Raw genomic sequence first — 27679 nt, forward strand, 5'->3', positions numbered from 1 at the left:
GACTTGGAGGTATTGGTATGTCCAGCAGTTCATATTTGAGTGATGCTTTAAATGTTATTTGCTCGGAATGACGACTGCATACTCGCGCTATGCCTGGGTTAAAGATGTCTTTTCTTTTACCCAAATGTATCCACTTTTGAAGAACTTCTTCATTTCTTGATACTCTAAAGAAGCTGACACCCCTAACCTTCATTCCAGAGTCTTCATAACACCCAATTACTGCACAATCAGGAGGCATTGAATAGTTGTGAACAGTACGGCGACCTTAAGAGACATGAGCAAGCCAGCACCACTGCTGGCCGCGTGACGTCATGCGCGAAGATTGACGCGTTTTCGTCTGGCCGCGGTTTGACCTGATTCTTTAGGCTTTGCTACAGGGGGTAACAGCAGAAGGAGGTAAGGAGGCCGATTCTTCCTCGACACGGACGGTGGCCAATGCCACGGTGCTGTCTGGGACTGTGCAAGCACATGTCCCACCCCCATCTTGGCGAGCGTTCCCTCCCCTGCAGTGTAGTGTACTTTTCCTGTAAGGGTGCTTCTGGTCATGTTGAGGGAAGAGGGGCGTAAGGGCGTGACGTACCGGGGCCCGTCTCACTTGGACCCTGCGTATCCTTTTCCTGCCCCACTGTGGTGTCTTCATGGGGTCGGGGTGGGGTTGCGGCTCCGTCCTAGGGTGGGGGATTCCTCGTGGGTGCGTATCTCATATATATATATATATATATATATATATATATATATATATATATGGGGCAATGTTTAAGAAAAATAACAACTCTGCTCCTAAAAGATTTGTGAATGCCTTGGACAAATTGAAAAAAGATGACTCCCTGCATATAACTACAGCTGATAAAAGCAGCGCTGTAGTAGTTATGAACAAATGTGACTACAAAGAAAAAAGTGAGTGAACTGTTGCGTGACACCAACACCTACAGTGAACTAAGAAGTGATCCAACTGAAAAACAAAGAAAATTCCATAAAGAAATCAAGACCTTGCTAAGAGGAAGGGATGACTTGATCAAACAGTTCTCTGTGCAAAATCCCTCTGCACCATATATGTATGGCTTGATTAAAACTCACAAACCAAACAACCCCATCAGGCCAATTGTAAGCTCTGTAGGCTCTACGACATACACAAGCTCTCCAAGTGGCTTGTAACACTGTTGTCCCCTGTTGTAGGCACTATCTCTGATTCATTTGTACAAAACAATGAGGATTTGGTAAGAAAGTTAAAATCTCTAAATGTCATGTACCCCTACAAATTAGTCAGCTTTGATGTTAAATCATTATTCACATATGTCTCTGTTGATGATGTTTTAACTTTCCTGCCAAGCATTCTGGGTAGTAACACTGATGGTATTCTCTCTGAAAACATTATCAAGCTAATTAAATTGTGCATTGTGAACTCTTCTTTTACCTTTGAAGGTAAATTTTACACACAAAAATTTGGTATGGCCATGGGTAATCCCCTCTCCCCAGTTCTGGCAAATATTTACATGGAGTACTTTGAGAAACATTTACTGACCTTCATAAAGGAGCAAAACATAGTTTGGCTCCGATACGTTGATGATATCCTGTGCTTCTGGCCTAACAGTCTTCGCATTGATGAATTTCTCCTGCAGTTAAATTCGTTAGTTCCATCGATCAAGTTTACTCATGAGATGGAAATGGATAATGAATTGCCATTTTTAGATGTAAAAGTTATCAGGGACCAAAATGTTTTGAAGACTAAGGTATACAGAAAACCTACAAATATTATGTCATATGTTCATTACTGTTCAAACCATCATATTAATGTAAAAAGATCTGTGTTCATATCCATGTACCTAAGAGCATATAGAATTTCAGATCCAGAATTTTTAGATGATGAACTAAAAATGATTCAGAGTATTGGAAAGAAGCTAAAATATCCACAAAGCATATTAACTCAGTGCCACAATACAGCCAAGAAACGATTCCTTGAAGGGAAAACTAAGAAGCCAGATCGCCAGAACATTCAAAGAACCCTTGTCCTCCCCTTCCATGAAAATATTCTTGATGTTCACATACTGAGGAAACTCAATGTACAAGTCGTATTCAAATATGAGAACACCATCAAAAAAAACCCTCTTCAAGAACAGCCCTTTCAGTAATTCAGGCGTTGTTTACAAAATCCCGTGTAAAAGCTGTAACAAATTTTACATAGGACAATCTGGAAAAGATTTGGAAACTAGAATCTCACAACATAAATACAGCGTAAGGACAGCCCAACAGAGTAGTGGTTTATTTCACCACAAAACATCCAGTGATCACCATATTGACTGGACAGGCTCCAAAATTTTAGCAAGATCAAAAAGCTTAGATGAAAGAAATGTAATAGAATCTTGTCTAATTTCTGGCATATATGAAAAGAATGTAATCATGAGCTATGGTCATTTTAAGTGTGATAAATTAACTGAATTAATTTTAAGCAGTATCCCCCAGACTAACACGTGATTGTTCCCTGTCATCTCCTGGTGGTGTAGTCACATCTGTGTGGGACACACCAAGCATTAATCCTCTAGGCATAGAGGTAGGAATAAGGTAGAGTCGGCGTGAGAAGGCTCCGGTGAAGCCAGAGAACTGTCAAACGGCCATATTGGTCAAGTCAAGAGGTCACGGCAACACCTACCTGACTTGAAGAAGATTGCTGTGCACTCCTACCTCTATGGCTGTGCACATAGAGGTAAGAGTCCTAATCCTACCTCCGTGGGTGTAGCCATGAGATTATTAAGCCTTTAATACCTCCAGCTGTGTGTCCACCTGGTATTCCTCAGGAAGAATGCCAGAAACAAAGTAGACTTCATTCTACCTCTGGTTTTAGTTGTAGTTCAGCTGTGGGTGTGAGACGTTCTGTCCTAAGTTGTAACTCACCATCAAATAACCTAAGTCTCCAAAAATGCCCACCACCTGTGCCGCATTTGGGTGTAAAGAAAGAGGAGATAAGAAATCTGACCCATCCATTACATTTCACTGGTGAGTATCTTTAGAGTGAATTATAGTTTGTAGGTTAGTATGCAAAAATAGATAAATAAATAAATAAAGATAAAACATATTTTTTTCTGTTTGCAACTAAGAAAACACTCGCGCCTGGTCAGCAGAACCAAGTCAGACAGCTGTCAAAGAGGTCGCCGCCATGTTGGTCGAGTCAGGTCTGTCGGCCTCACTTGACGTACCCTTGGTTAATCCCATATGCCGCCTCTACCTACTCCTACCTCTATGCCTCTAGGTCTTAAGCAGCAGTATTTATCCCCTCCTCCCTCCCCCCTCTCCCCTTCCCCTCCTCCCCTCCCCCTTCCCCCTCCCTCCCACTCCCCTTTCCTCCCCTCCTAATCCCTCCTCCTTTGTCACGTGCATTTTTAGATTCAGGTCATCCTTTGTTGTGTTCCACTCCCTGCTGCAGGTGACCATAAGTTAAGCTGCAGGAAAAAACTCAGGTCATCCATTGGTCTGTGTGCCATTGCTGCGGGTGTGCATAAAAGACCTCTACCCTTTATGTTTCTGGTTCATTCTGTCTGAAGATGTAATATACGAAAGTACTCACTGTTGCTCCTTTCATTTCTCCTGTGGTTAGTTTGCATATATATATATATATATATATATATATATATAGATATATATATATATAGATAGATATATATATATATATACTGTATATATATATATATATATATATATATATATATATATATATATATATATATATATATATAGATAGATAGATAGATAGATAGATAGATATATTATTATTATTATTATTATCATTATCATCAGCAGTTGAGATCCACTGCAGGACCGGCCTATCCCTACCGAAGCAGGGACGATACAGCCAATGCAAGCCAATGTATCTCTACCCAGTGGCTTAGGCTGTCTGGTAGAGACTATGTACGGTGAGAAGTGCTTGTGAGTGTAATTGTAGTGGCTTTGGATGTGTGTGTAGTCTGTGAACCAAGTGTAATCGGCCCGCCTTAAGCCGATTGGGTGCAAGCATACTAGTATGCGACACTGGTTCAACCACAGCACCCCTTATGTCCGCCAAAGTAGCAAGTGGCTCAGTGAACGATTCCCAAAGCTTTTACAACTCTGACGGGAGGCGAACACTCGTCCACCAGCATGCGAAACGCACACTAATATATATATATATATATATATATATATATATATATATATTGCCTAGGAATAACATTTTATTGAGTACCAACATGGCGTCTGATAACTTCGTGAATAGTAAATTTCTCACCGTCTTGATATTTGAACCACTAAATCCTGGAATATCTGTAAAGGATCTACAGCTGTTATAATTAATAAAAAGGATTATTAACTAAGATACCCGCCGTCGCCGGACCACTCACCCCGCCACCCCCCACCCCACCACTAAGCCACCACCACACCACCACCCCAGGACACCACGGCGGGATTAGTGACCCAGGACAAAAGGGTCATCAGGACACCTCTGTCCAGAGTCCCTCTTCTCCGCAACTGTCACAACACCAGGTGAGCGGGAAGAGGCAATGACCCCGCAGGCGGGGCAGCCTTCACCAGGTTCGGGGTGGGGCTGATCCAGAGTCAGTCCCAGGCAACACCGCGGTACGGCCACCATATGTACCGGGGAAGGAGCGGTCACTGTACGCCCTTCAGTTGTTTCCCCCTGTGACACCGCCATCACGGCCACCGTACGTGAAGGGGGAGGGAGTGGCCATCGTATGCCCCTCAGTCACAGCCACCGCTGGGGACGGCCTCGGGGCGTTAGTTATAGAACGCGCCCCGACTGGCAGAGAGAGGAATAGTGGAACCGCAATCACGGCCACCGTACGTGACGGGGAGGGAGTGGCCACCGTACGCCCCTCATCCACTATTACCTCCTACTACGGGAGTAACGCCTCAGTTACTTCCCGAAGGGCAGGCCCACGGCTACGGCCTTTGTACGTACCAGGGTAGATAGACTCTCGGCTACGGCCTCAGTACGTACCGGAGAGGGCGCTGCCCCTGTGCACCCCTCTCCTGCCTTTTCCTCCTACGGGAGTAACACCGCGTTCACGGCCACCGTACGTGACGGGGAAGGAGCGGCCACTGTACGCCCTTCAGTTACTTCCCGGCAGGTGGGCGGGCACACGGCTATGGCCACAGTGTGTGCAAGGGTAAGTAGACCCTCGGCACCGGCCTCAGCACACACCGGAAAGGGCGCTGCCCCCTTGCACCCCTCTCCTACCTTTTCCTCCTTCGGGAGCAGCACCGCCAGCACTGTCTTAGTACGTGCGGGGAAAGGAGCGGCCACCGTAAGCCCTTCAGCTGCGAGCCCTAGGAGTCACGAAACCGCGTTCACGGCCACCGTACGTGACGGGGAGGGAGTGGCCACCGTATGCCCCTCATTCGTGACTCTGAAGACCCTCCCGGAGCAGGAGGTCCCTTGCGCGGCCGACCCCTTCCCTCTCGGCTGCGTGGGACGCCCTTTGTCTCCCAACAGGAGTAGTTCCCCGGAGGTGCTGTCGGAGTGGTGGCGTGGCCCAGTCCAAGCCCTACCACCTACCCCTGGGAGGTCCCTGTCCCTGACGGACACCCGACGGAGGCGACGCCACAGTTCATCCCTGACGGTGCTTCTTCCCGTAGGCGGCCGCAGTCCCCGGACTCCCAGGTCTGGCCAGCAGCCCCCAGGCCCAGACAACCCAGGCTCTCTCTCCTCGGAGCCAGAGGCGCCAGGCCCGCCTCCTGCAGCTGTTCGGCCCTCCCGAGGGCCACCTCCCAGGTCGAGGCCCCCAGACCGGAGGGCCTCCCTGCACCCCACCGACGCGGCCCCAGTGTGAGGGCAGCCTCCCAGGTCGAGGCCCCCAGATCGGAGGGCCTCCCTGCACCCCAACGACGACTACAACCCGGGTAGTGACTCCCCTACGGAGAGTGCGTTGCCCTCTGCAGGAGGGCTCCCCGTAGGGCCCCTCTCTCACGCCCAGGACGCGCAGCAGGTGATACCCAGGGAAAATACGGGTACACAGTGACACTAATAATACTAGTACAGTAAACAATCAACACAATAGTGTACAGTGACAAATAACAGAGTAAAGGCCCAATTGATACATAAGGGACTAGAGTTACACACAGTGCACAGTGACCCGGTACCTGGCAGAACAAAAAAGACCAATAACTATAGGAGAACTTATAGAAATCGTGGGTTAATGTCAGAGACGTGCGGGGTGCATCAGAAACTTGTGAACTAGCGCTACTGCGACTAACTCCCGCGAGTGTCGCGACCCGCATCCTTCCCACTTATGGTAATATTCATTCCCCCCACTCTTGGTCACGTCCTCTCCTTGTGAAATGAACTCAGTATATAAAACGCCATCTCTGCCTAGAAACAGTATCCGGGTAATATAGTATTAGTATCAATTATCCATGTACAAGTGAAGAGTGACCTATTGTGCGTGTAACCCTACCCATTTGTATTAAAGGCTAATTCTGTGTTTCCTGTCTCTATACATATTCAGTATCTCTCTGTGTATATTGTCACGGTGTAAGAATTAAGACAATAGATGTGTTAAGGTGTACTGCCTGGTTTTTATGTCCTGTTCCGTTGTGGGTGCTTTACTTCCGGTCCGGAAAGAGGACCCCGCTCAGTCGCTGGTGTTCTTAGGACGAGAGGTCGGACTAAAAACACCCAGCATAACACTAACCACAAGGCGCGTAGCACCCGTCTGGCAGCAAACTCTCATCCCTTTTCTGTCCAACTCTCTAATGCAAGAGTTAACCGTTACTCCCAGTCTTTCATTTATGCAACAGGTCAGCTCTGGAACTGTCTCCCTCTGTCTGTGTTTCCTTCTGCCTATGATCTCCAGTCTTTCAAACGTAGTGTGTCCAGGCATCTCAAAATGATCGGATCTTGAATTTGGCTCTCTATTGTATTTTGTTTTTCTCTTGGAGGGAACTGTTACTGCGGGCTCATGGCCTTTGGTTCCTTCTTCCTCGCATTAAAAAAAAAAAAAAAAAAATGGCTCTCACCTTGCTATGATGGCGAATAACAGTTTCACCATTTTAGCGTACCTATTAATGAATGTTAAGAATTTATTGGGAAGAGAATCAATGCTGATATGCATTATAGTGGTTTGTGTTTGATTCTTTATTGTCATTTGAGATTTTCTATCCTTTGGCTGGCTAGAAATCGAGCACGTAAGCGAATAGTGACTGTACGTATGTTGTTTTCGTTCCTCTTGACGTATCGTTGAAATTAGACAGATACTGATATAACGACGAATGACAATGGATGTTGTATAATTTACAATTAGCAATTTTAATTTTAGGCTTGCATGGAGCTATTCTCTGTAACAAAATAACGCCAGGTACCTGGAACGAAACAACCGTGTGCCGAAACACCCAAAAATCAGTAACTGTGAGACACATAGGTGGAACGTGAGTAGCGACGTTTCCTCCTTGATTAATTCCTCAAAATTGATCCTCCAGCATGACGACTGACGAGGAGGAGATTGCGGATGAGTACCGATCCTCGCTGAAGGACCTGGTGTGCAATTCTAAGCCTTTAATTACCATGCTAACGATGCTGGCGGAAGAAAATAGAACCCACGCATCGGTGATCGTAAGAGTGATTGAGGAACATATCAAAGAGGTAGGCTTTTATTAGAATTTACTGGATCTTCTTTCATTCAGTAATTGCTGTGGCCAATTACATTAAGTAGTGGTGTGTGCACTTATTATATTGGTTGTATGCACCAACTCTTCCGTTTGATTTTTTGGGTTGATTGCCTGGCTTGCCTAACTTTTTATTTTTTTTTATTCTTAACTGTACATACAGTTTTCTGGCAGATTGTTCTGAGAGTACTAGTTTTGGGTGATTTTTATTTTAAGGGATGATTGTTAGAGCATACTATTTACTCATACCAGTAGTGAACTAAAAGTATTTGTCTTGCACTACAGGCTGATTGTTCATTGTTGCACCATGTTTGTTCAATTCTTCTCTCTTACAACCTGCCCATAAGTACCAAGTTGATGGTCATTTTTCTGAAATGATATTTTTACCCATTGTTTTCAGTTCTGTGCAAGGCTAGACCACCTCTTAAATATTACCAAAAATACATTCATTCATTCATTGCCAGACGCCATGTATCCCAAACGGGGTGGCTAAGGGCTTAGAGTTAATTGTTCTACAGGGAGGGGCACTAATCCTCCACCAACCCCACTTGACACGTAGGGAGAACGTTATGCCAACAGCATCTGGTGTTCATAGGCAGTCACCCATCCAAGTACTAACCAGACCCAACGTTGCTTAACTTTGCTGACCGGACGGGAAGCGGCGTACTCAACGTGGTATGGCCGTTGACATATATATATATACCCTTTACGGTAAATTTTTACAAGTTGCCAGTACACCCCCCCCAGGTAGTGCAATATATTTTTTGGTAGTTTTTGATGCAATTTGAATGTTTCTGACCTTCGTTTTTGTTAGAAATGCCTCATTACCCCTCTTGTCCAATCATGAACTTTGATTGGACAAGTAGGTGAAATCAAGTATTTTCCGAAAATAATGAAGTACAGTAAAACCTCGATTTAACGGCATTCATTCTAACAGCAACCCCAAAGTAACGGCACAGATCTCCCAAGGAATATTTATGCAAGAAAATTTTAAAAATTTCCCCCAAATGGGTAAAAATTAGAAAGAAATTCAAATGTGGCGGGCACTGTGTGCATCTTGATTGTCTGTTTGCAGTTTCCTGCCAACTGGGAATGTATATGCTCACCCAGTCTTCCTCCTGCCTAGCCTGACCCCAAAGTGAAAAAAATTAGCATGTAAGGTTAGAACTAGTGTTATGCACTTCATAACTTAGTGAAATTATTTACGTAGTGCCATCTATTCTACAACCTGCCAACTAACTTACATGGATTACTGTACTATACTTACATGGATTACTGTACAGTACTTTACTATAACACCACACCTGCCTGCTTTCTTTTGTTCTAAATATAAATTTTTTTTATTGATTTTGTATGTATGCATATGTTTATATGCTTAAAAATGTGTTAGCGTGAGTTCCGGGGGTATCGATAGATGTAAGCCCCAATCTAACTGAATTTCGTTTTTTTCGGCATACTCAGGGCCCCGAAGGGTGCTGTTGAATCGAGGTTTTATTGTAAAAAACAACTCAAATTGCATAAAAAAACACCAGAAAAATATACTGCACCGCTGGTTAATGTAACCGAACAGACCAAACCCAACCATACAGACCTAATGTAACCTCACCAGACCTAACCTATCCTTGGGGAATGCTTATCCTAGAGATATGATGGTCCAGGACGAGGGTCGTCTGGGTTGTCGTCGTCTCGTGGGATAGCAGCAACAGCACCACAGGACCCGTTTCTTGGTTTTTGCATATTTTTTGTACTGATCACAGCTTATGTTTGTCGTTTCTAAATTTACACGGATCCTGACAATCTGGGTAATAAACTTCCGAAGGTAATACACCATGTTTTCTAAAAAAAACCAGTAGCCTCCTCAGGTTCCGAGTGGAAATGCTTAATCACCCGTAAATAATCAATATCACACCCGGGACACACAGCACGTCTTTCTTCTTCAGAGGCCATACAGAGAAGGATTTGAATTTTTCCATCCAGAAGAAATCATAGACCACACTTCAAATTAATTGATTGAATACCATCACATGACCTAAAGTAGGCCTATTATAGTCATTCTGTTTTATGAAGGCAGTTTGGGTGGGGCGCTCTGGGACCTCACTTTGTTAGCTCTGTTGTCACATTATCGCCACACACGTGCTCTCTCTCTCTCTCTCTCTCTCTCTCATATTTATATTAACTGCTGCTAATTGTATTTTCTTTATTTTTTCTCTTGTTTTTGACTTTTTTTCCACACCAACCCTGAGGTAAAAGTCTATAGGTGCGTTTTTTTTTTTTTTTTTTTTTTTTTTTTATAGCTTCCATGGCGGGAGACTGACCGAGTATGACCCGCTCACGCAGGGCTATCCCTCGTGTCAACACCTGACAATGTCGCAAAAGCAACGCTGACAAGTCTTATGAGATTTATACTATATTATAGCTTTTTTATTGAATTACATCTATACAGAGTGTTTAAAATTCATTTATAAGTAGTTACTAGCTTAAAATAGGAGTGAGAGAGAGAGAGAGGTGAGCACAAATAATTACACGTGTGTTGGCGGCGATGTGACAACAGAGCTAACAGTGTGAGGTCCCAGATTGCCACACCCAAACTGCCTTCATAAAATAGAACGACTGTAGTGGGTGATACAGACCTACTAGATGCCTGCGCAGTCAAAGGGAGGAGAAATACACGTACAAACGCATGCATTTTTTACACGGACCAGCCGAGCAAAAATCCATGGTATGTATTTTATGGAATTTTAAAATAAATTCATTATCTCTGAAAATATAAATTTCTGAATGGGGTTATGGGGGTTCATTATGATGCTTAGGGAATATACTATTCATTAATGGTGCTAAAATTCCTGAACTGTGTATTGGCAACTTATAAAATAATACCCACTTTAAGAAGCAGAAGCATCTTACCAAATCAGTTCTTCTTCCTGATAGTCTTTTATATTTTACTGGTTATAAGTATTTTTTAAATGGTAAATGAATGTTTCACATTAACTCCTTTCCGTATTGTTTTTAGCGATGCTTCTTCCTTTGTATCAACAATTTCTCGAGTGTGATGGTGAACCCTTCCAACATACGTCCTGGTCAGCTTTTAGTACCCCATTCTAACTTTACATTGTAACCTAACCTAACCATGCAGTTTATCTTACTCTAGCGTAACTTAACCAAGATTCAAGTAAATTTCAAAGTCAGTCATTTCAAACGTTGGTGAGGCATAAGGAACATGATGATAGGCCAACAACAAGAGGAAACAGAAAACAATTGCATACCACCATGAAAATAGAAAAATACAGCAGCAAGTGAGAAGTGTTAATGTTAGGGGTAGGGTTGCAAAAGATAGATAGAAAAAGACCTGGGACGAGGTCATTGAGTGTGACCTCAGGGATAAGGGACTGAATAGGGAAGCTGTCAGAGATCGAGCAGCATAGAGAGCCACCATTAGGTGACCAAGGCTGATGCATGCAAGCATGTTGAAGCCTTCAAAAATGAAGCAAAATGACAGAAAACAAACTGGAGTAATAGCGATTTAATTGGTAAGGACCTTCTCCTGCATAAAGGAAAACGTACATTTACCAATACAGTACTTACCTACCATTGAGTTGATTCAGAGCCTTTGTAAAGGCGTGCAGAAGTGCATTATCGAGTATGAAGAGGATTCTGTTCTGTCTATAGCCAGATGCCATAGTCCCATAAGGGGTGACTGTTTGAGTTAGTTGTTTTATGGGGAGGGGCTCAAACCCTCCACCAACCCACTTGTTGACATGTAGGGAACATGTATGGGTTAGTTATATGGTTACCACCTACCATTGTAAATTTCCTGGCTTACAGGAAACCATGAGGCTTGTCACTCATTGTATAGCCACCTGAAAAGAGAGAAGAGTAATAAAAATTGACAGGAAGGATGGAAGAAATAGGAAGAGAATAGGGCAGACAGGAAAAGAATGATAAAGGTGCACATCCTCTTTTCCCTGGTTTTCCGTGTGAGGTGGTTTGTGGTGTGAGGAGGAGATGCAGGGGTGTGCAAGGGACAGAATGGTGGAATGATGAAATAAGCTGTGGAACAAAAGAAGAAGGCATACAGTGAATGGCTAGCGAGTAGAGGTAGGGGTGACGATGATAGAGAGAAGAGAGAGGTACACTCAACCTTCGGCTATCACTCCCAGTTGGTCCCGCTATGGTTGTGCTATAGCTGAAACCGTGATAGCCGAATTGAAGAACTTATGGTAATAATTCTAATTGGTGCCATGACCTCAATATTTACCCCTAAGATACCTTTTTGTACCACATATTAATATATAATAGTCAAAAAATGAGCATGTTTTTTGATGTGATCACAATTCTTATAAATACCCTCACAGTTGATTCATTGATGTTATGTTTCTTCCCCACACTTTGCTTGATCTCACCATTCTCTATAAGTTTCACATTTCCAGTTTATATGCATAACTTAGGTTCTTCCTCTTCTTTATTTCCCTGCCAGGTGCCGCAGCATTATGTTGGGTGATGGTGGGGGTACGTTGGCCATGGTCATATCATAAAAAAGGTTATTGTTCTCGTTATTACTGTTCACGGTCTGAGGGCGCGCACTTGAATGGTTTGGCGGGCAGGAGACTCGGTCGGGCGGCCAATCAGTGCTTGGCTGGCGCTGACATCACACGACCAATCACGGAGTGAAGCTTTTGTTGGCTGGGCGGAGCACTGGAGCCTGGCCTTTTTGAAATTTTCGAACATTTGCGGTGCACGATAGCAGGCATTTAGTGCATGATAAAGGTATTTGGGTAGTTTTTTATGTAGGCGTGATAGGGAGATACGCTGTAGCGGAACCTGTGAAAGCTGAGGGTTGAGTGTATATGTGAACAGGAGAAGGGAGGTGAAGAGATTGATGAAGGAGAGTAAGAAGAAAGTGGATGAAGAATTTGGGAGGAATCTAAGTGTGAAATGGAGGGAGAGTAAGAAATTGTTTTGGAAGGAGGTAATGAAAGTAAGGCAGTGTGAAAGGGGAAATAGTAGGGGAGTGAAACTTTTTTCCTTTCTCTAGATACTTTTCTACAAAAGACTTAAGAATGAATATCTGATCTACACAACCTCTTCCCTTCCTTAAACCTCTTTTTTCTTCTCCAACTAATCCTCTGTTCTTTCCCTAACTCTGTCACTAAGTACCCTACCATATACTTTTCCTGTTACACTTGGAAGACAGATACCTCAGTGATTACCACACACTTTTTGTTCATTTCCTTTGTACAGAGGAATAATTATATCTGACTTCCAATCCTCCAGGACTCTACCTTCCTCCCAGGTCAATCTGCACATCTTCCAAATCCGTTCTACTACTAGCTGTCTCTTCCCCTTGCTTCAGGATTTCACCACACACTCCATCAATTCCTGGGGCTTTCCCCATTTTGGCTTTCTTTATGCCATTACTTCCATCCTACTGATTTCTTCCTCTCTCACATCACTCCTCCCAGCCACTTACACTTGCATTACTTTCATTCTCTATGTTCAGTACTGTAATTCCGTAAAGTGTTTTCTCTATCTGCTCACTTATCCTCCCTTCTCCTCTAGCAATCTACCATTTTTATCTTTCACTCCCTGACATACTTTTTTATCACCCTGTCTAACTCTCTTTACTTCCTTCCAGAACATTTTCATATACCTGTATTCCCTCCACTTTACACTCAGTGCCTTCCAAATTCCTCATCCTCTCTCTTCTTACTCTCTCTGTTACTAATCTTTTCACCTCTCTCTTCCTCTCTACATATAATTCTCTCTTCCGTCTCTCATCTTTCTCCATGCCCCTGTTTCTCATCTACTCACACTGTGCTTTCTTCTTTTGTGCTACAGCCTGTCTTACCTCTTCATTCCACCATGCTGTTCCTTGCACCCCCTTTTGTCTTCTCTTCACCCTACACACCACCCCACGTGCTGCACAAATTTCTTCTGCGAATATCTTGCACACATCTTCCACGTCCTTCCAGTGGTAGGTGGGGGCGCCCATCATCCACCCACTTAGTGTAGTGGTACTTTGTTTTTAGGGTAGCTCTGCACTGAGTGGCAGGCCAAATAATTTCCTGTAAACCAGGAAAGCCTTTTACAGCGCTGGGTGGTAACCTTATTACCAACCAACATGTGTTCCCTATGTGGCAACAAGTGGGTTGGCGGAGAGTTAATGCCCCTGCCCGGAAAACAACTAACTGAAAATACGAACAAGAAGCCTTGGACCAGGGCTGACCAAAACGTGACAACTAAGGACTGAACAGAGAACTTGATACAGATTGTGATGTGGAATGTAAGGGGTGCAAATGATGATGTGAAAGAGAGATTGTCCAGGTGCTTGAGGGTGTGAAAGTGGATGTAAGTGAATTAACTGAAACTAAATGGAGAGGAGAGAGTGGGAGTATGGATGGGGTATATGTGCGGGAGTAGGTGAGAATAAGAGGGCAAAAGGAGGAGTGTGTATTGTTGTGAGTAACAGGTGGAAGGAGAATATAAGAGTATGGATCAGTTGGCTCAAGGATTGTGTGGGTAAGATTGAAAGTTGGACTACAAATGTGGGTGATTGTGTGCGTGTTTGCACCCAAGATCGTGCAAGCAGAGTGAGAGAAGAGTTCTGGACAAATGTGGAAGCGTGTGTGGAAAAGTTTGAAAGGGATGAGAAAGTGTTTTTGATTGGAGATATGAATGGTATAGTAGCGAGTGTGAAGGTGGATGGAGTAGTTGGTGAGTGGGGTGTGCCTGCTTAGATGAGAATGGCAGTGCTTTAGTGGACATTTGTGCTGGGAGGGGGTTGGTGATAGCTAATACCCTCTTCAGGCACAAAATGATCCATAGGTACACATGGCGAGTGATGAGAAGGGTGGGTGGTGAACTGAATGAACGGAAGGCAATGATTGATTCTGTGTGTATGGATGAAAGGGTGTAAAGGTGTGTAATAGATGCAAGAGCATATAGAGGTTGGGGGAGTGGACTTTCTGACCACCCCTTGGTGGTGGTGAGAATCAAGGTCCAAGTGAAATAGAGAAATAGAAGAAGGGAAGGACAGGAGGAAGTGGTAAATGCAAGGAGGTTGGAAAGTTTACAAGAGGATGAGAAAAAGGCAGAATATAGGCCCTAAGAGAGAAGTGGATAAGCAATTGGGTATATATGGATTGGAGCAGATGGGGGATGTGGAAGTTGTGTGCAAGATAATCACAGAAGAAATCTGTTAAGCATGTGAGGTAGCGTGTGGAGTGAAGAGAAGATGAAAGAGGGTGCAAGGAACAGCATGGTGGAATGAAGAGGTGAGAGAGTCCATGGCACAAAAGAAGAAAGCATATAGTGAATGGATGAGAACGGGCGTGGAAGAAGTTGGGCGACGGAAGAGAGAGTTATATGCGGAGAGGAAGAGAGAGGTGAAAAGATTAGTAAGAAAAAATAAGAAGAGAGTGGATGAGGAATTTGGAAGGAATTTGAGTGTAAAGTGGAGGGAGTGTAAGAAAATATTCTGGAAACAGGCAGAGTTAGACAGGGTGCCGGAGAAGTTAGTAGGGGAGTGAAAGATGAAAATGGTAGATTACTAGTGGAGAAGGGAGAAAAAGTGAACAGATGGAGGGAACACTTTAAGGAACTGTTGAACATAGAGAGTGAAAGTAATGCGGGTATAAATGGCTGGGAGCCAGAGGGATGTGAGAAGAGGAAGAAATCAGTGGGATGGAAGTTGTTGAAGCAATGAAGAATGTTAAAATGGGGAAATCCCCAGGAATTGATGGAGTGTGTGGTGAACTGCTGAAGCATGGGGAAGAGACAGTAGTAGAATGGATATGGAAGATGTGTAGATTGGCCTGGGAGGAAGGTAGAGTCCCAGAGGATTGGAAGTCAGGTATAATTATTCCCCTGTACAAAGGAAAAAGGGAAAAAGAAGCATATGGTAATCATAGGGTCATTTGTCTTCTTAGTGTGATAGGAAAAGTGTATGGTAGGATACATATTGACGGAGTTAGGGAAATAACAGAGGAATTAGTTGGAGAAGAACAGGGAGGTTTTAGGAAGGGAGGAGGTTGTGTAGATCAGATATTCATTCTTAGATCTTTAATGGAAAATTTCTAGAGAAGGGAAAGAAGCTGTATGCAGCCTTCATGGATTTGGAGAAACCATATGACTGGGTGGATAGAGAAGGATTGTGGAAAGTATTAAGAATACTGTATATGGAGTAGATGGGAAGTTGTTGAAGGCCGTGAAGAGTATGTATGAGAGTGCCACGGCTGCAATGTGTTTGGATAGTAAACCGAATGAATTTTTCGACTTGAAGGTTGGATTGAAACAGGAATATGTCATGTCTCCATGGTTGTTCAGTCTGTATATGGATGAGGTTATAAAAAAGATACAAGGTAGGACAGTGGATGTTGGAGTGGCCCTAATGAGAGAGGGCAGTGCTCGGAAACTCCCTGTATTGTTTGCAGATGATACTTTGTTGTTAAGTAAATATGAAGGGGAGCTGCAAGGCTTGGTGAATGAGTTTGGGAGAGTGTGTAAGAAACGGAATCTAAAGGTGAATATGGAGAAGAGTAAAGTTATGGTTTTCGAGAGAAGTGAAGTCACTGAATGTACAGTGAGGTTGAATGAGGAGGAAATGGAAAACATGAGTGCATTTAAGTACTTGGGTACTGTGATGAGTAAGGATGGAAGTTTTGTGGGTGAAGTGCTTGAAAGGATATGGTACAACAAGGAGGAAAGGTTGCTAGTTTCTTGAAAGCAGTGATAAGAAACAGGGAAGTGATCATTGAAGTGAAAAACTTACTGCATAACAGTATTGTGATACTAACTCTAATGTATGGAAGTGTAGCTTGGACGTTGTTGGAGGGACAGAAGTCAAGAGTAAGAGCAGTGGAAATGAGTTATTTGAGTGGAACCTGTGGAGTCACATGGAGAGACTGACTGACAAATGAGGATGTGAAGGAGTGTTGTGTGGATGTGGATGTGAAAGGAAGTGTTAGGGGAAACACATGGAGGTGGTTTGGCCATGAGGAGAGGATGGAGAGTGAGATACTGACAAGTAGAGTGTATTAGAGTGAGATGGAGGGGAGGAGAGGGAGGGGGAGGCCAAGGATGAGATGGAGGGATGGATTGGAGAGGTAGGCTATATGAGAAAGGAGGGTGTGAACTGGGAGCAGGGCAGTGAAATGGCAGGAGACATGGCAACATGGAGGCGTATGTTTGTGGCCTCCCCTTTATGGGATTAAGGTGTCTGGCAATAGATACTGTACATTGATAGATCCAGGTGTACAAGACAGTTTCATTATCCAGATTGCCAGTTACGTATGTCAGGTGTTACCCTAGATACTCATTTCACCTACCAGCCAGCAAGGGGTAGATGGACAACTGAGCCAGGTGATGCCAGCTGTTTGCACCAGGGTTTGAAGCTTGGGGTTAATGGGGCCTGGAGCTTCATAGCTGTGGTGATATGAGTTTCCAAGTGGACCATATGAGTTCCATAATATAATCAAAGTTCCCAGATAGCTAAATGTGATTCATTAGAATATAATATTCTTGTACACAGGTTGGAGGAGCACAGAAACTGCCAGTGATGTACCTGATTGATTCCATCATGAAGAATGTAGGGCAGGAGTATATCAAGCTCTTTGGCCACAATATTATCTCCATCTTTAGCTGTGTCTTTGAGAAGGTAAGTGTAGTTCATCTCTCTCTCTCTCTCTCTCTTGCTATGTATACGATAAGTGTATATACCGGTGTGTGTGTGTATATATATATATATATATATATATATATATATATATATATATATATATTCTGTAAATATATACTGTATATATATATATATATATATATATATATATATATATATATATATTTTGTTTACACACACACACACACACACACACACACACATACACACACACACACACATCCCCTCCATCTCCTACTCTTCTTCCCCTATCCCCATTTCCCCCCATCTCCCCCAGCAAGCCCACAACCTCTCCTTTCAAGGTGAGGAATCCTCCAGTGCTTGTATGTAATGAAGTCTTTATTAGGTAAGTAAATGTCCCAGAAAAAAAAAAAAAACATGAAAATTGCCCCAATAGGTGATCATGTGGCTGGTTTAAGTAAGTTACCATGAAACCCTTTAGCATGTAAATGTATGGCCATATAGAGCAGAAGCCTCATAAAGTGGGAGCTTCAGGGTACCAAATTCCCACATTATGCAAGCAGTTTCTGTATACTGTATTTATAAAAAATGCATTACTGTATTCGGTGGTTGTGGCATGACTCACAGGACCAGTCACCCATTGGGCGCTTAGAGTCTGCCATAGACCATAAAACAAGAGATGTCTGAATTAACTTTTTTTTTATGATTTGTTATTTTACTGGACCACCTGCATATAGGGTACTTAATAACTGCCTTTCCTGTAAAACAAGAATAGCAAGTAAAAAAAAAAAGCTGTAAAAAAACAACAGCTCACCACATTTGATAATATATTTTTAGACCTCCCTGAGCTTCCAAATTCATGAAGCCTCCTACAGGTCATTATGCTTGGTGGCTGGTTAGTTTAGATAGAGGACAAACCAAAGATTAGAAAATCTTGTCCACCTGAAGTGGTCAGTTAATTTAGACTGGTTCTTCTTCATATGAATTAATGAGAAGTTATCAATATGATAACAGTATATTGTTGCACATAATTTATGTGGATTTACTACAGCATATTGTAAGAAAATTTTGAAACTGGTGAAGTTACAAACTGTAGTCATGATTTCACTTTGAGCACTGTCACAGCAAAGTGTAACTGATTTGAAATCATTGTTAAACAAATGCTTGTTCTCATAGTGGGGAGATATGCAGTATTGAGAGCTCTGAGATTTGTTCAGAAATGCTCCCAACAAGGAGAGTGTGTGGTTTTAACCTCACCACTACAGTGATATTTTTCTCTTTTGTGTGTGTATTCTTATTCTGACCAGATGATGAGCCACCTTTCTCCCTTCCCAAAGAGAGGCATTATGTGAAATGAACAACCCCAACCATCCCTCGGACTAATAAGCTAAATTAATGTCTTTCATGTATTGCCACAGGTTGATGAACGGACAAGGAAGAAATTGTATGAACTGCGAACAACATGGAATGACGTGTTTCCGAAGTCTCGGCTGTATGGTTTAGATGTAAAGATTCAGTCTCTGGACCCTGCCTGGCCTTTGCCCACTGCTCCCACACTTGCCTCACAGACACAAGCCAAACCCAACATCCACATCAACCCTAATATTATCAAGGTTTGTCCTTATTTATCAGTTTATCTTTCTTTTACTCTCTTGCTTGACATCTGTTCCCAGAGTTCTTCCAGGATGGCTACAGTCTGCAGTATACCTCCAAGCCAGTCTCACCACCTCAGGAAGGCTTCTTCATGTACTTCTCCACTTTTTCTGACTATCATTTTTAGTCTTCTTTTCTTCATTCTTCCATTCTTGCTTCTTTGTCCAGTACTCACTCTTTTAATCCTTCCATGTGTCCTGTACTATCTTGATTTTGTATTATCATCATCATCCAGACCTCCTTTCCCACCCAAGGGCAGGGTGAGGAGTAGCAATGTCCAGACAATATAATCATCTTATAACCAATTTTCTGTGTTATAGTTAAGTAAAGAATCTGTATAATGTATTAGAAACAAATAGCTCCCATGTACGGGAAATCAGGACAGAGATACCATATTCTTTAGATTGTTAGCTTCATCCTACAGAGTCTATATCAATATCATCATCATTCTGATTTGTTTTCATGAGAGAATGGGGTGGTTAGGGTTTAAATGAAGGAGTTTCAAAGCATAGCAGCAGAAACCATTTGCAGAATGCTTAGTGAAATTAGCCACACGTCCATTCACTCATCATTAAAGCCTCCAAACTTGTATTAGCACCACATCACAGGCAGACCATCATTGTTTCTGTAATGTGCTTCATAAACACCGGTGGAATAGAACTGTTCTGTTGGCTGCTGAGTTTAATAGGGATACAGACCTTGTCATATGCATCTCTGTATACATACTTCATCCACCCAGTTTTATTTTTATGTTGGCTGTTTTCCCGTTTCAACCTCCTTACAGTCTCATCTTTTACTGGGCCTTGAGCAAGCATAGGACCTAGATTCATGGCCCTCTGATTTGTTTTAGGGTATTTGTTGCATGGATAAGGAGATTCACCAGTCTTACCATATCATTCTAACTTAAGAGTCACCTTGACATGCACCTGCCAAATAGTTTAGTTGCCTTGACTCATGGCAAATACAAGGTCAATATTCTGACTCCTGTAACTTCAAGGATACCAGTAAGCAAGAGGTGAGAAATATGTATGAAGACATAAGTGTGAGAAACTCAGCATGAACTTTGAATTTATGTACAGTTATGGTTGGGTGAAGTCTTCCCAAAAGTAATTGGTTTTGTAACTAGTTACCAAGCTTGTAGCCACATTCAGTCTCACTCTCGTGATAAGACTGCTACTATACAACTTTAAAACCAGAGATACTTAATCATTTATTTGTTGAACTATATGGTGCTGCTGCTTTTTTTTTTTGTTTTTTTTTTTTTTTTTTTTTAAAGGAAGAAGGAACCAAGGTGCTGGAAGCCCATAAGTTTCATCCAAGAAAAATTTTTAAAAAATATTATCATCATCATCATCTAATCTTGTGTTGCCCCACGAGGAGCGTAGGATCCTTGGGCTAGGCAAGTTGGTCATGACATATAAGATGAGAGTGACCAGCCTCGCTTCTCCCTGAGTGGCATTACATGAGCAGTAAACCCCAACCACCCTTTGAATATAAACCTGCACAGGCTGAATCCAATTGGAGCGCCTTAATTACCCACTAAACCACCAGGTGTCATAATTTGCATAGATGGTCACCACCCACTGTAGTAAATGGTTTCCTGGTGTAATGGAAACCATTTGGCTTGTCACTCAGTGAAGGGTCAACCATAGGCAGAAGGAAGAGGAAAGAATGAAGGAAATAAAGACAGAAGATGGAGAGTAAAGTCACCTGTAGGCATAAGGAAGAGGAAAGAATAAAGGAAAAAAGACAGAAGAGATGGAAGGAAAGAAGGAAGGAAGAGAGTAAAGTACAGTCATCTGAGAGCAGCACTACATCGAGTGCGTGGATGGTGAGTGCTGGCACTTACCAGTATGATAAAAAAATAACACAGAGCCAAATTCAAGATACATTTATTAGGAGATGGCAAAATGCCCTGTCACAATGCATTTAAAAGACTGGAGATCATAGGTAGTAGAAAATGCAGACAAAGGAAGACAGTTCCAGAGCCGACTTGTTGCATACATGAAGGACCGGGAGTGACGATTAGCTCTTACATTAAAGAGTTGGACAGAAAAGGGATGAGAGTTTGCTACTAGGCAGGTGGTATGTGCCCACTGTAGTGATGGAATGATGTAAGAAGACAGTTCAGAGGAGCAGTGACCATTGAAGTAGCAGTAGAAAAGGGATAATAAAGATGCATGAGAGGGACAAAATTTGAAGGGTGCCAGTAAGAAGAGGAGAGTTAATGAGACAAAAAGCCTGTGACTCCAACTTGTTAAGCAGAGCTGTATGTGGGAGCCTTCCCATACATAAGAGTTGTATTCTACACTGGGGAATCAAACCTGTCTATAAATTCAACAATTGTGCAGGGGTAAAGAATGCACCAAGTTGACATAACACATCCAAACTCATAGAAGAAGATTTTGCAAAAGAGATAATAATATCTTTTCAAGATAAATCCCAGGAGTTCACCTGAGTATGTTCAGTGATGATGCGGGATTGAGTTGGATGTTATTAAAAATTAGAGGTTACTCCTGCAGAAGATTTTGACAGGTTAACAGATGTAAGAACTGAATTTCTTATGCATTAAAAACAGCACAGTAGGTGTGCCATAGCCTCATCCTTGCTTATTAAAGTAACTGCTGAGATGGACACTGCAAGAAGTACGTGGAAAGGTGAAGGTGGAGTCATCAGCATATTAGTGGATAGGGTTAGATGTACAGCTTAGAAGGTCATTGAGGAATTGAAGGAAGAGAGTTGGTGATAGGACAGAACCTTGAGGAACACCACTATTAATAACACTAGGAGAAGAACAGTGGCTGTCTGCAACAGCAGCTATAGAGCTACCAAAAAGGAAGTTAGGCACAGATAACAGAATAGAAACAGTAAGAAATTAATCCTTTAAATCCCATGAGGAACTATATTAGTTATCCCCCCCCACACACACACACACAGGGCCATTGTTTCAAATGTTAAAAATCAGTTTTTTTTTTCTTTACAGTAGAACTGAAGATAAGTGTCTGGTACACCTGCCAGTGAGGTTTTAGCCTCCTAAACCCATCCTGTGGTTATTTACGATTCATCAGAAAATTCATGGAATGACTGCTTCTTGCCAGTAAAATCTAAACAAAATGGAGATGGAATTATGGGCAATGGTATATCATTATGTTTGCTACTTTATATGTTGCAAAAGTGGTTGTAGATAAATAGAATAATGTTCAATGAATTAGTCATCATCATCATCATCTGGACCTCCTTTCCCACCCTAGGGAAGGGTGAGGAGGAGAAATATCCAAACAGCCCAGATTTGCCCAGCCCAATGCTCCATTCACTCACCATTCAAGCCCCTGGAAACCTGGCTCTATCTAATATGCCAAAAACATTAACCACGTACTGTAGCTTCACATAAATTTATCTGATAGAGTCAGTCCGGATGCTGTCACATTAAAAAGGGGTGCCAAATCCCTGATCATGTACTTCTCCTCACAATATTCATCCAGCCAACTGATCTTGTCAGTCCCCTAGCCTCACCGACTTCCAAACCTCTCTTCCTCACACACTCATCCACCATATCCCTCCACCTTCTCCTTGGCCTTCTTTGCCTCCTCCCTCCTTCAAATTCACTTAGATATACCCTTTTCACCACTCTGTTGTTATCCATTCTCTCCACATGACACTCTCTTCAATTCTGGTGTTCACAGACTTCCTTGCATCACATCTTTCACGAACCTCATTATTTCATATCTTGTCCACCCTCTGTACTTCACATACATTCCTTGGCAGTCCCATCTCCACTGCTGTCACTCCTGACTTTTCATTTTCATACCACACCATAATCTCACATCCATGTGGTATATTCATTTTCATGCCACACCATAATCTCACATCCATGTGGTATAGTTGGCACTAACACTCGTTCATGTAATCCTCTTGCAGTTGCCACACCCAAACCTCTGTTTCTTATCAAGGCCTTCATTGCACCAGCTACTTTTCTTCCTTGTGTCACTTTACTTTCCACTTCTTTTGTGTATTTCCTCTGTTTTCTATCACTACCCAGGTATTTGAATTCTCTCACCAATTCCAGTCTCCCTCCAGTCACTGTAACATCACACTGAGTGTCACCTTCTCTCTCAATAACCATTACTTTATTCTTTTCTACATTTCCTCTCAAGGCACGACGTTCATAGACATCAGCAAAACTCTGCCTATTAGTTCAGTGCATAATAAGTCTAATTTGTGAAATAAAATGTGTATAAGGCAATGAACATGATTTTGAGCATCATGCATTTTAGGAAAAGAGAGTAGGTAGATTACATATGAGTCTGGGGGAAACACCAGCCAGATAGACTATTTCCTGGTCAAGAGGTATGCTGGGAGGTTGGTGAAGGGTGTTACGGTACAGCCACACTGAACACGACGAGCGGGGAGGTATTGTTGAGCGATGAGCGGTGAGATGACCATCAACGCAATGCATATCCAAATAGGAAGTGGCAACCTTGCAGGCTGCAGATAGTCAGAAGCTTTTCATTGATGCAGACATGCCTGGGGATGTTGCTAGGCAGTGTGCGACATTTTGGAACATGCTGCATCGTGTAGCAGTGAGTGTGGAGTGTGAGCGGTGCAACAAACCTCCCCGCTCATTCAGTGTGGCCACCCACATAGGATTTAATGAGTTTTATCTTGTTGCCTCATTCCTCCCTGCTCAAGTCTCAATGCTCGTTGCATTCGGTGTGGCCGTACCCTTAGAGTTACTGGGAGCGAAGAGTGTGTGCAGCAACACAAATTACTCGCATGTGACATGGTGCTTAAGGAGCATGTGGTAAAGAAGAGGACTTATGCATCTAGGAGGGAAATGTGGAAGTTAAAAAGGGATACCTTCTTAAGCAAGATGAGTAGTGTGGTGGCTGAACAGGGAGCTGTTGGCAGAAGTGTTAATGAACAGGGCAGAATTCTCAAACACAAACAGAGCATGTGTGTGGATGGACAAGGGGCCTCCCAAGACATAAAGTAACTTGGTGGTGGGATGAGGGTGTAGAGGCTGCAGTTAAAGAGAAAAGAAGGCTTTTCCGGGAATGAAAAAGGGGAGGTCACTAAGAGGAATACAGTACTTGGCTGCCAAGCATAGGACTAGAAAAGAGGTATACAGGGTCTGGAAGATGTGCAGATTGGCCTGGGAGGAAGGTAGAGTCCCAGAGGATTGGAAGTCAGGTATAAATTATTCCCCTGTACAAGGGAAAAGGGGAAAAAGAAGTGTATGGTAATCATAGGGGCATTTGCCCTATTAGTGTAATAGGAAAAGTATATGGTAAGATACTTATTGACAGAGTTAGGGAAATAACAGAGGAATTAGTTGGAGAAGAACAGGGAGGTTTTAGGAAGGGAAGAGGTTGTGTAGATCAGATATTCATTCTTAGGTCTTTAGTGGAAAAGTTTCTAGAGAAGGGAAAGAAGCTGTACGCAGCCTTCATGGATTTGGAGAAAGCATATGACAGGGTGGATAGACAAGGATTGTGAAAAGTATTAAGAATATATGGAATAGATGGGAAGTTGATGAAGGCCATGAAGAGTATGTATGATGGTGCTAAGGCTGCAATGTGTGTGGATAGTGAACTGTGTGAATTTTTCTATTTGAAGGTTTGATTGAAACAAGGATGTGTCATGTCTCCATGGTTGTTCAGTCTGTATGTGGATGGGGTTATAAGGGAGATACAAGGTAGGGCAGTAGATGTTGGAACGGCCCTAGTGAGAGAGGGTAGTGTTTGGAAACTCCCTGTACTGTTGTTTGCAGATGATACTGTGTTGTTAAATGAAGACGAAGGGGAGCTGCAAGGCTTGGTGAATGAGTTTGGGAGAGTGTGTAAGAAACAGAGTCTAAAGGTGACTATAGGGAAGAGTAAAGTGATGGTCTTTGACAAAAGTGAAGTCAGTGAGTGAACAGTGAGAATGGAAGGGGTGGTAGTGGAAAATGTGAGTTCGTTTAAGTACTTGGGTAGTGTGATGAGTAAGGATGGAAGCTTAGAGGGTGAAGTGCTTGAAAGGTTGCAGCAGGGAATAATGGTTGCTGGTTCTTTGAAAGCAGTGATAAGAAAGTGGGAAGTGAGTATGGAAGTGAAAAAGCTACTACATGACAGTATTGTCATACCAACTCATACGTATGGAAGTGAAGCTTGGACCTTGTTGGAGGGACAGAAGTCAAGAGTGAGAGCAGTGGAAATGAGTTATTTGAGAGAACCATGTGGAATCACATGGAGAGACAGACTGACAATTGAGGAAGTGAAGGAGTGTTGTGGTGTGGATGTGATAGGAAGTGTTAGGAGAAACACATTAAGGTGGTTTGGCTATGTGGAGAGGATGGAGAGTGAGAGACTAATGAGGAGAGTGTTTGTGAGTGAGGTCGAGGGGAGGAGAGGGAGGGGGAGGCCAAGGATGAGATGGAGGGATGGAATGGAGAGGTATAAGAGAAAGGGGTGTGTGTGTGTGCTGGGAGCAGGGCATTGAAATGGCGGGGGACAGAGTGACATGGAGGCAATTTGTTTGTGGCCACCCCTTATGGGATTAAGGCGTCTTGCAACAGATAGAGAAGATAGATAGTTAAATGTAGGGGAGCAGAGGGAGGCTGAGATTGTAGCAGATGGAAGGGTACAAGGAATAAATGTGCTTGGCGAGTTGAATGATTCTTTGATCACTATGGAGGAAGTACAGGAGGCAGTAAAGGAGATGAAAGCAGGGAAAACTGCAGGTATGGATGGGTGTGCTGTGGAATGTCTGAAAGTTGGTGGAGTGACTATTGTTGAGTGGTTAGTAAGATTGCTGAAAGTGTCTTTTGTGAGTGGTATGGTGCTGATTGACTGACAGACAGTTGTGTGTGTGGTTCCGTTGTAGGAAGGTAAGGGTGTAAGTATGAATGTGCTATTTTTAGGGGTTTAAGTCTGTTGAGTGTTGTAGGTAAGGTAAATGGTTAGGTGTTGATTAAGAGAGTTAGAGAGGGTACAGAGGGAGTGATTGGTGATGAGCAGTGTGGCTTTAGGAGAGAGAGGGGATGCATGGATCAGGTGTTTGCTGTGAGACTGGTGTGTGAAAAGTATTTGGCAAAAGGTAAGGATGTATTTTGGGCATTCTTGGATTTAGAGAAAGCATATGATAACACTGGATTTAGAGAAAGTATATGATAGCATTGGATTTACAGAAAGCATATAATAGCATTTATAGGAAGGCTTTGTGGGCTGTTTTGAGTTTGTATGGACTTGATGGTAGGTTATAAAAGAAGTGAAAAGTAGAGCATGTGTAAGAGTGGGAAATACTGAGTGATTGGTTTCCTGTGAGAGTGGGGCTGCAGCAGGAATGTGTGATGTCACCTTGGTTGTGCAATATTTGTGTGGATGGTGTTGTAAAGAAGGTGAATGTGAGAGTATTAGGTGGAGGTTTGAGTCTGGTGAATGCTGATGGTAGAGAGTGGAATCTGAATCAGCTGCTGTTTGTGGATGATACATCACTGGTGGCTGATTTGGAGGAGAGATTGAGACAGTTGGGAGAGGAGTTTGGAAAGGTGTGTGAAAGGAGGAAATTGAGAGTAAATGAGAACAAGAGCAAAGTGATTAAGTGCACAAGGTTGGTACATGGTAGGAGGATGAATGTAGTTTTGAATGATGAGTTGCTTGAGGAGGTAAAGTGTTTTAAAGTATTTAAGGGTCACATGTTGCTGTGGATGGATGAGTAGATGTAGAGGTGAAGTTTAGAATGAATGAAGTTGGGAAGTGTGTGGAGGAATGAAAAAAGTGTTTAGATGTCATTTGCTTAGAATGGATTTAAAGAGAAGGTCGTATGAGGGTGTAGTGCTACCGACTGCTTTATATGAGGGTGAAGCATGGAATATGGAGGTAGCAGAGAGGAAGAGTTTAAATGTAATGGAGATGTGTCCTGAGGAGTATGTGTGGAGTGATGCATATGGATTGAGTGGGAAATGATGAAGCGTGAAGGAGAGCTAGAGTTATGCGGGCGATGGCTAATCGTGTTGAGCAGAGAGTGTTGCAATGATTTGGGCATATGGCGAGAATGAATGAAGAGGAATTGGTGTAAGGCTGAGAGGAAGACCATGAATAGGATGGATGGACAGTGTGAGGAGAGCATTATATGTGAGAAAGATGTCTGTAGAGCAAGGAAGAGTGGCTGCGTGTGATAGGGATGACTGGAGAGAAATTGTGAATGAATAAATGGTGATTCAGCCCTGAGGGGATATTCTCCCTCATTTGGTCTGATCAGCTGATCAGGTCAGGTGAGGGTAAGGGGTTGGGTCCATCATGATGTGGCGGGGCTAAATGATCCCTGTTGTCAGGCCCTACTGCGGATGTCGATGATTACACTGCGCAGTTGACTCTCGTGTGGCGTCGTGCAATGAGGATCTGTCCCTTCTCCCCTTGGGACTAAGATACGAGTAAATGTGTGTGTGTGGATGAGTAAATTGGGAGTGTGTTCTCTCTCGGCTACCCTTCTTTCTTTGGGGGAAGCAGCCCAGGTATATAGATAGATAGAAAGAATAGGAAGTGTGGTGTGTAATGTGCTTGTAGTTTGGTGTTGACAGTTAGAGGAAGCTGTATAGGAGAGTATGCTGGCCTACTTTCTATGTTACTGAAACACTGAAAAAGTTCAGCAAAGGGGAATGGTCAGAAGCTAATCTCTATGGCTGATGAAACAGGTGCTGGATTCCTTGTCACCAAGTTGGGAGTACCGCCCTGTTCATCTGTTGCTTTTGTCTACTTCCTGAAT

At 42.9% G+C, this 27679-nt stretch overlaps 1 protein-coding gene and 1 non-coding gene across 2 annotated transcripts in view; one reads left to right on the forward strand and one right to left on the reverse strand.

Annotated features, from left to right (window-relative positions):
* The first annotated feature begins 7426 nt into the window (after positions 1–7426).
* Positions 7427–27679, forward strand: part of LOC145402931 (uncharacterized) — a 224655-nt gene continuing 204402 nt past the window's right edge. Inside the window, exons 1-3 of the mRNA XM_080274826.1 lie at positions 7427–7624; positions 17174–17299; positions 18700–18894. Of these exons, the coding sequence (XP_080130952.1) occupies positions 7463–7624; positions 17174–17299; positions 18700–18894 (483 nt within the window). The 5' untranslated portion in view covers positions 7427–7462. The remainder of the gene's footprint in view (positions 7625–17173; positions 17300–18699; positions 18895–27679) is intronic.
* Positions 8218–8336, reverse strand: LOC145402982 (5S ribosomal RNA). The gene has a single exon (XR_013897916.1). It is a non-coding gene; the product is annotated as a 5S ribosomal RNA (ribosomal RNA).

Source organism: Coenobita brevimanus, chromosome 59 (genome assembly GCF_032717465.1).
Source record: "Coenobita brevimanus isolate Jiangsu-jjx chromosome 59, ASM3271746v2, whole genome shotgun sequence".
In the NCBI taxonomy this organism is placed as follows: domain Eukaryota; kingdom Metazoa; phylum Arthropoda; class Malacostraca; order Decapoda; family Coenobitidae; genus Coenobita; species Coenobita brevimanus.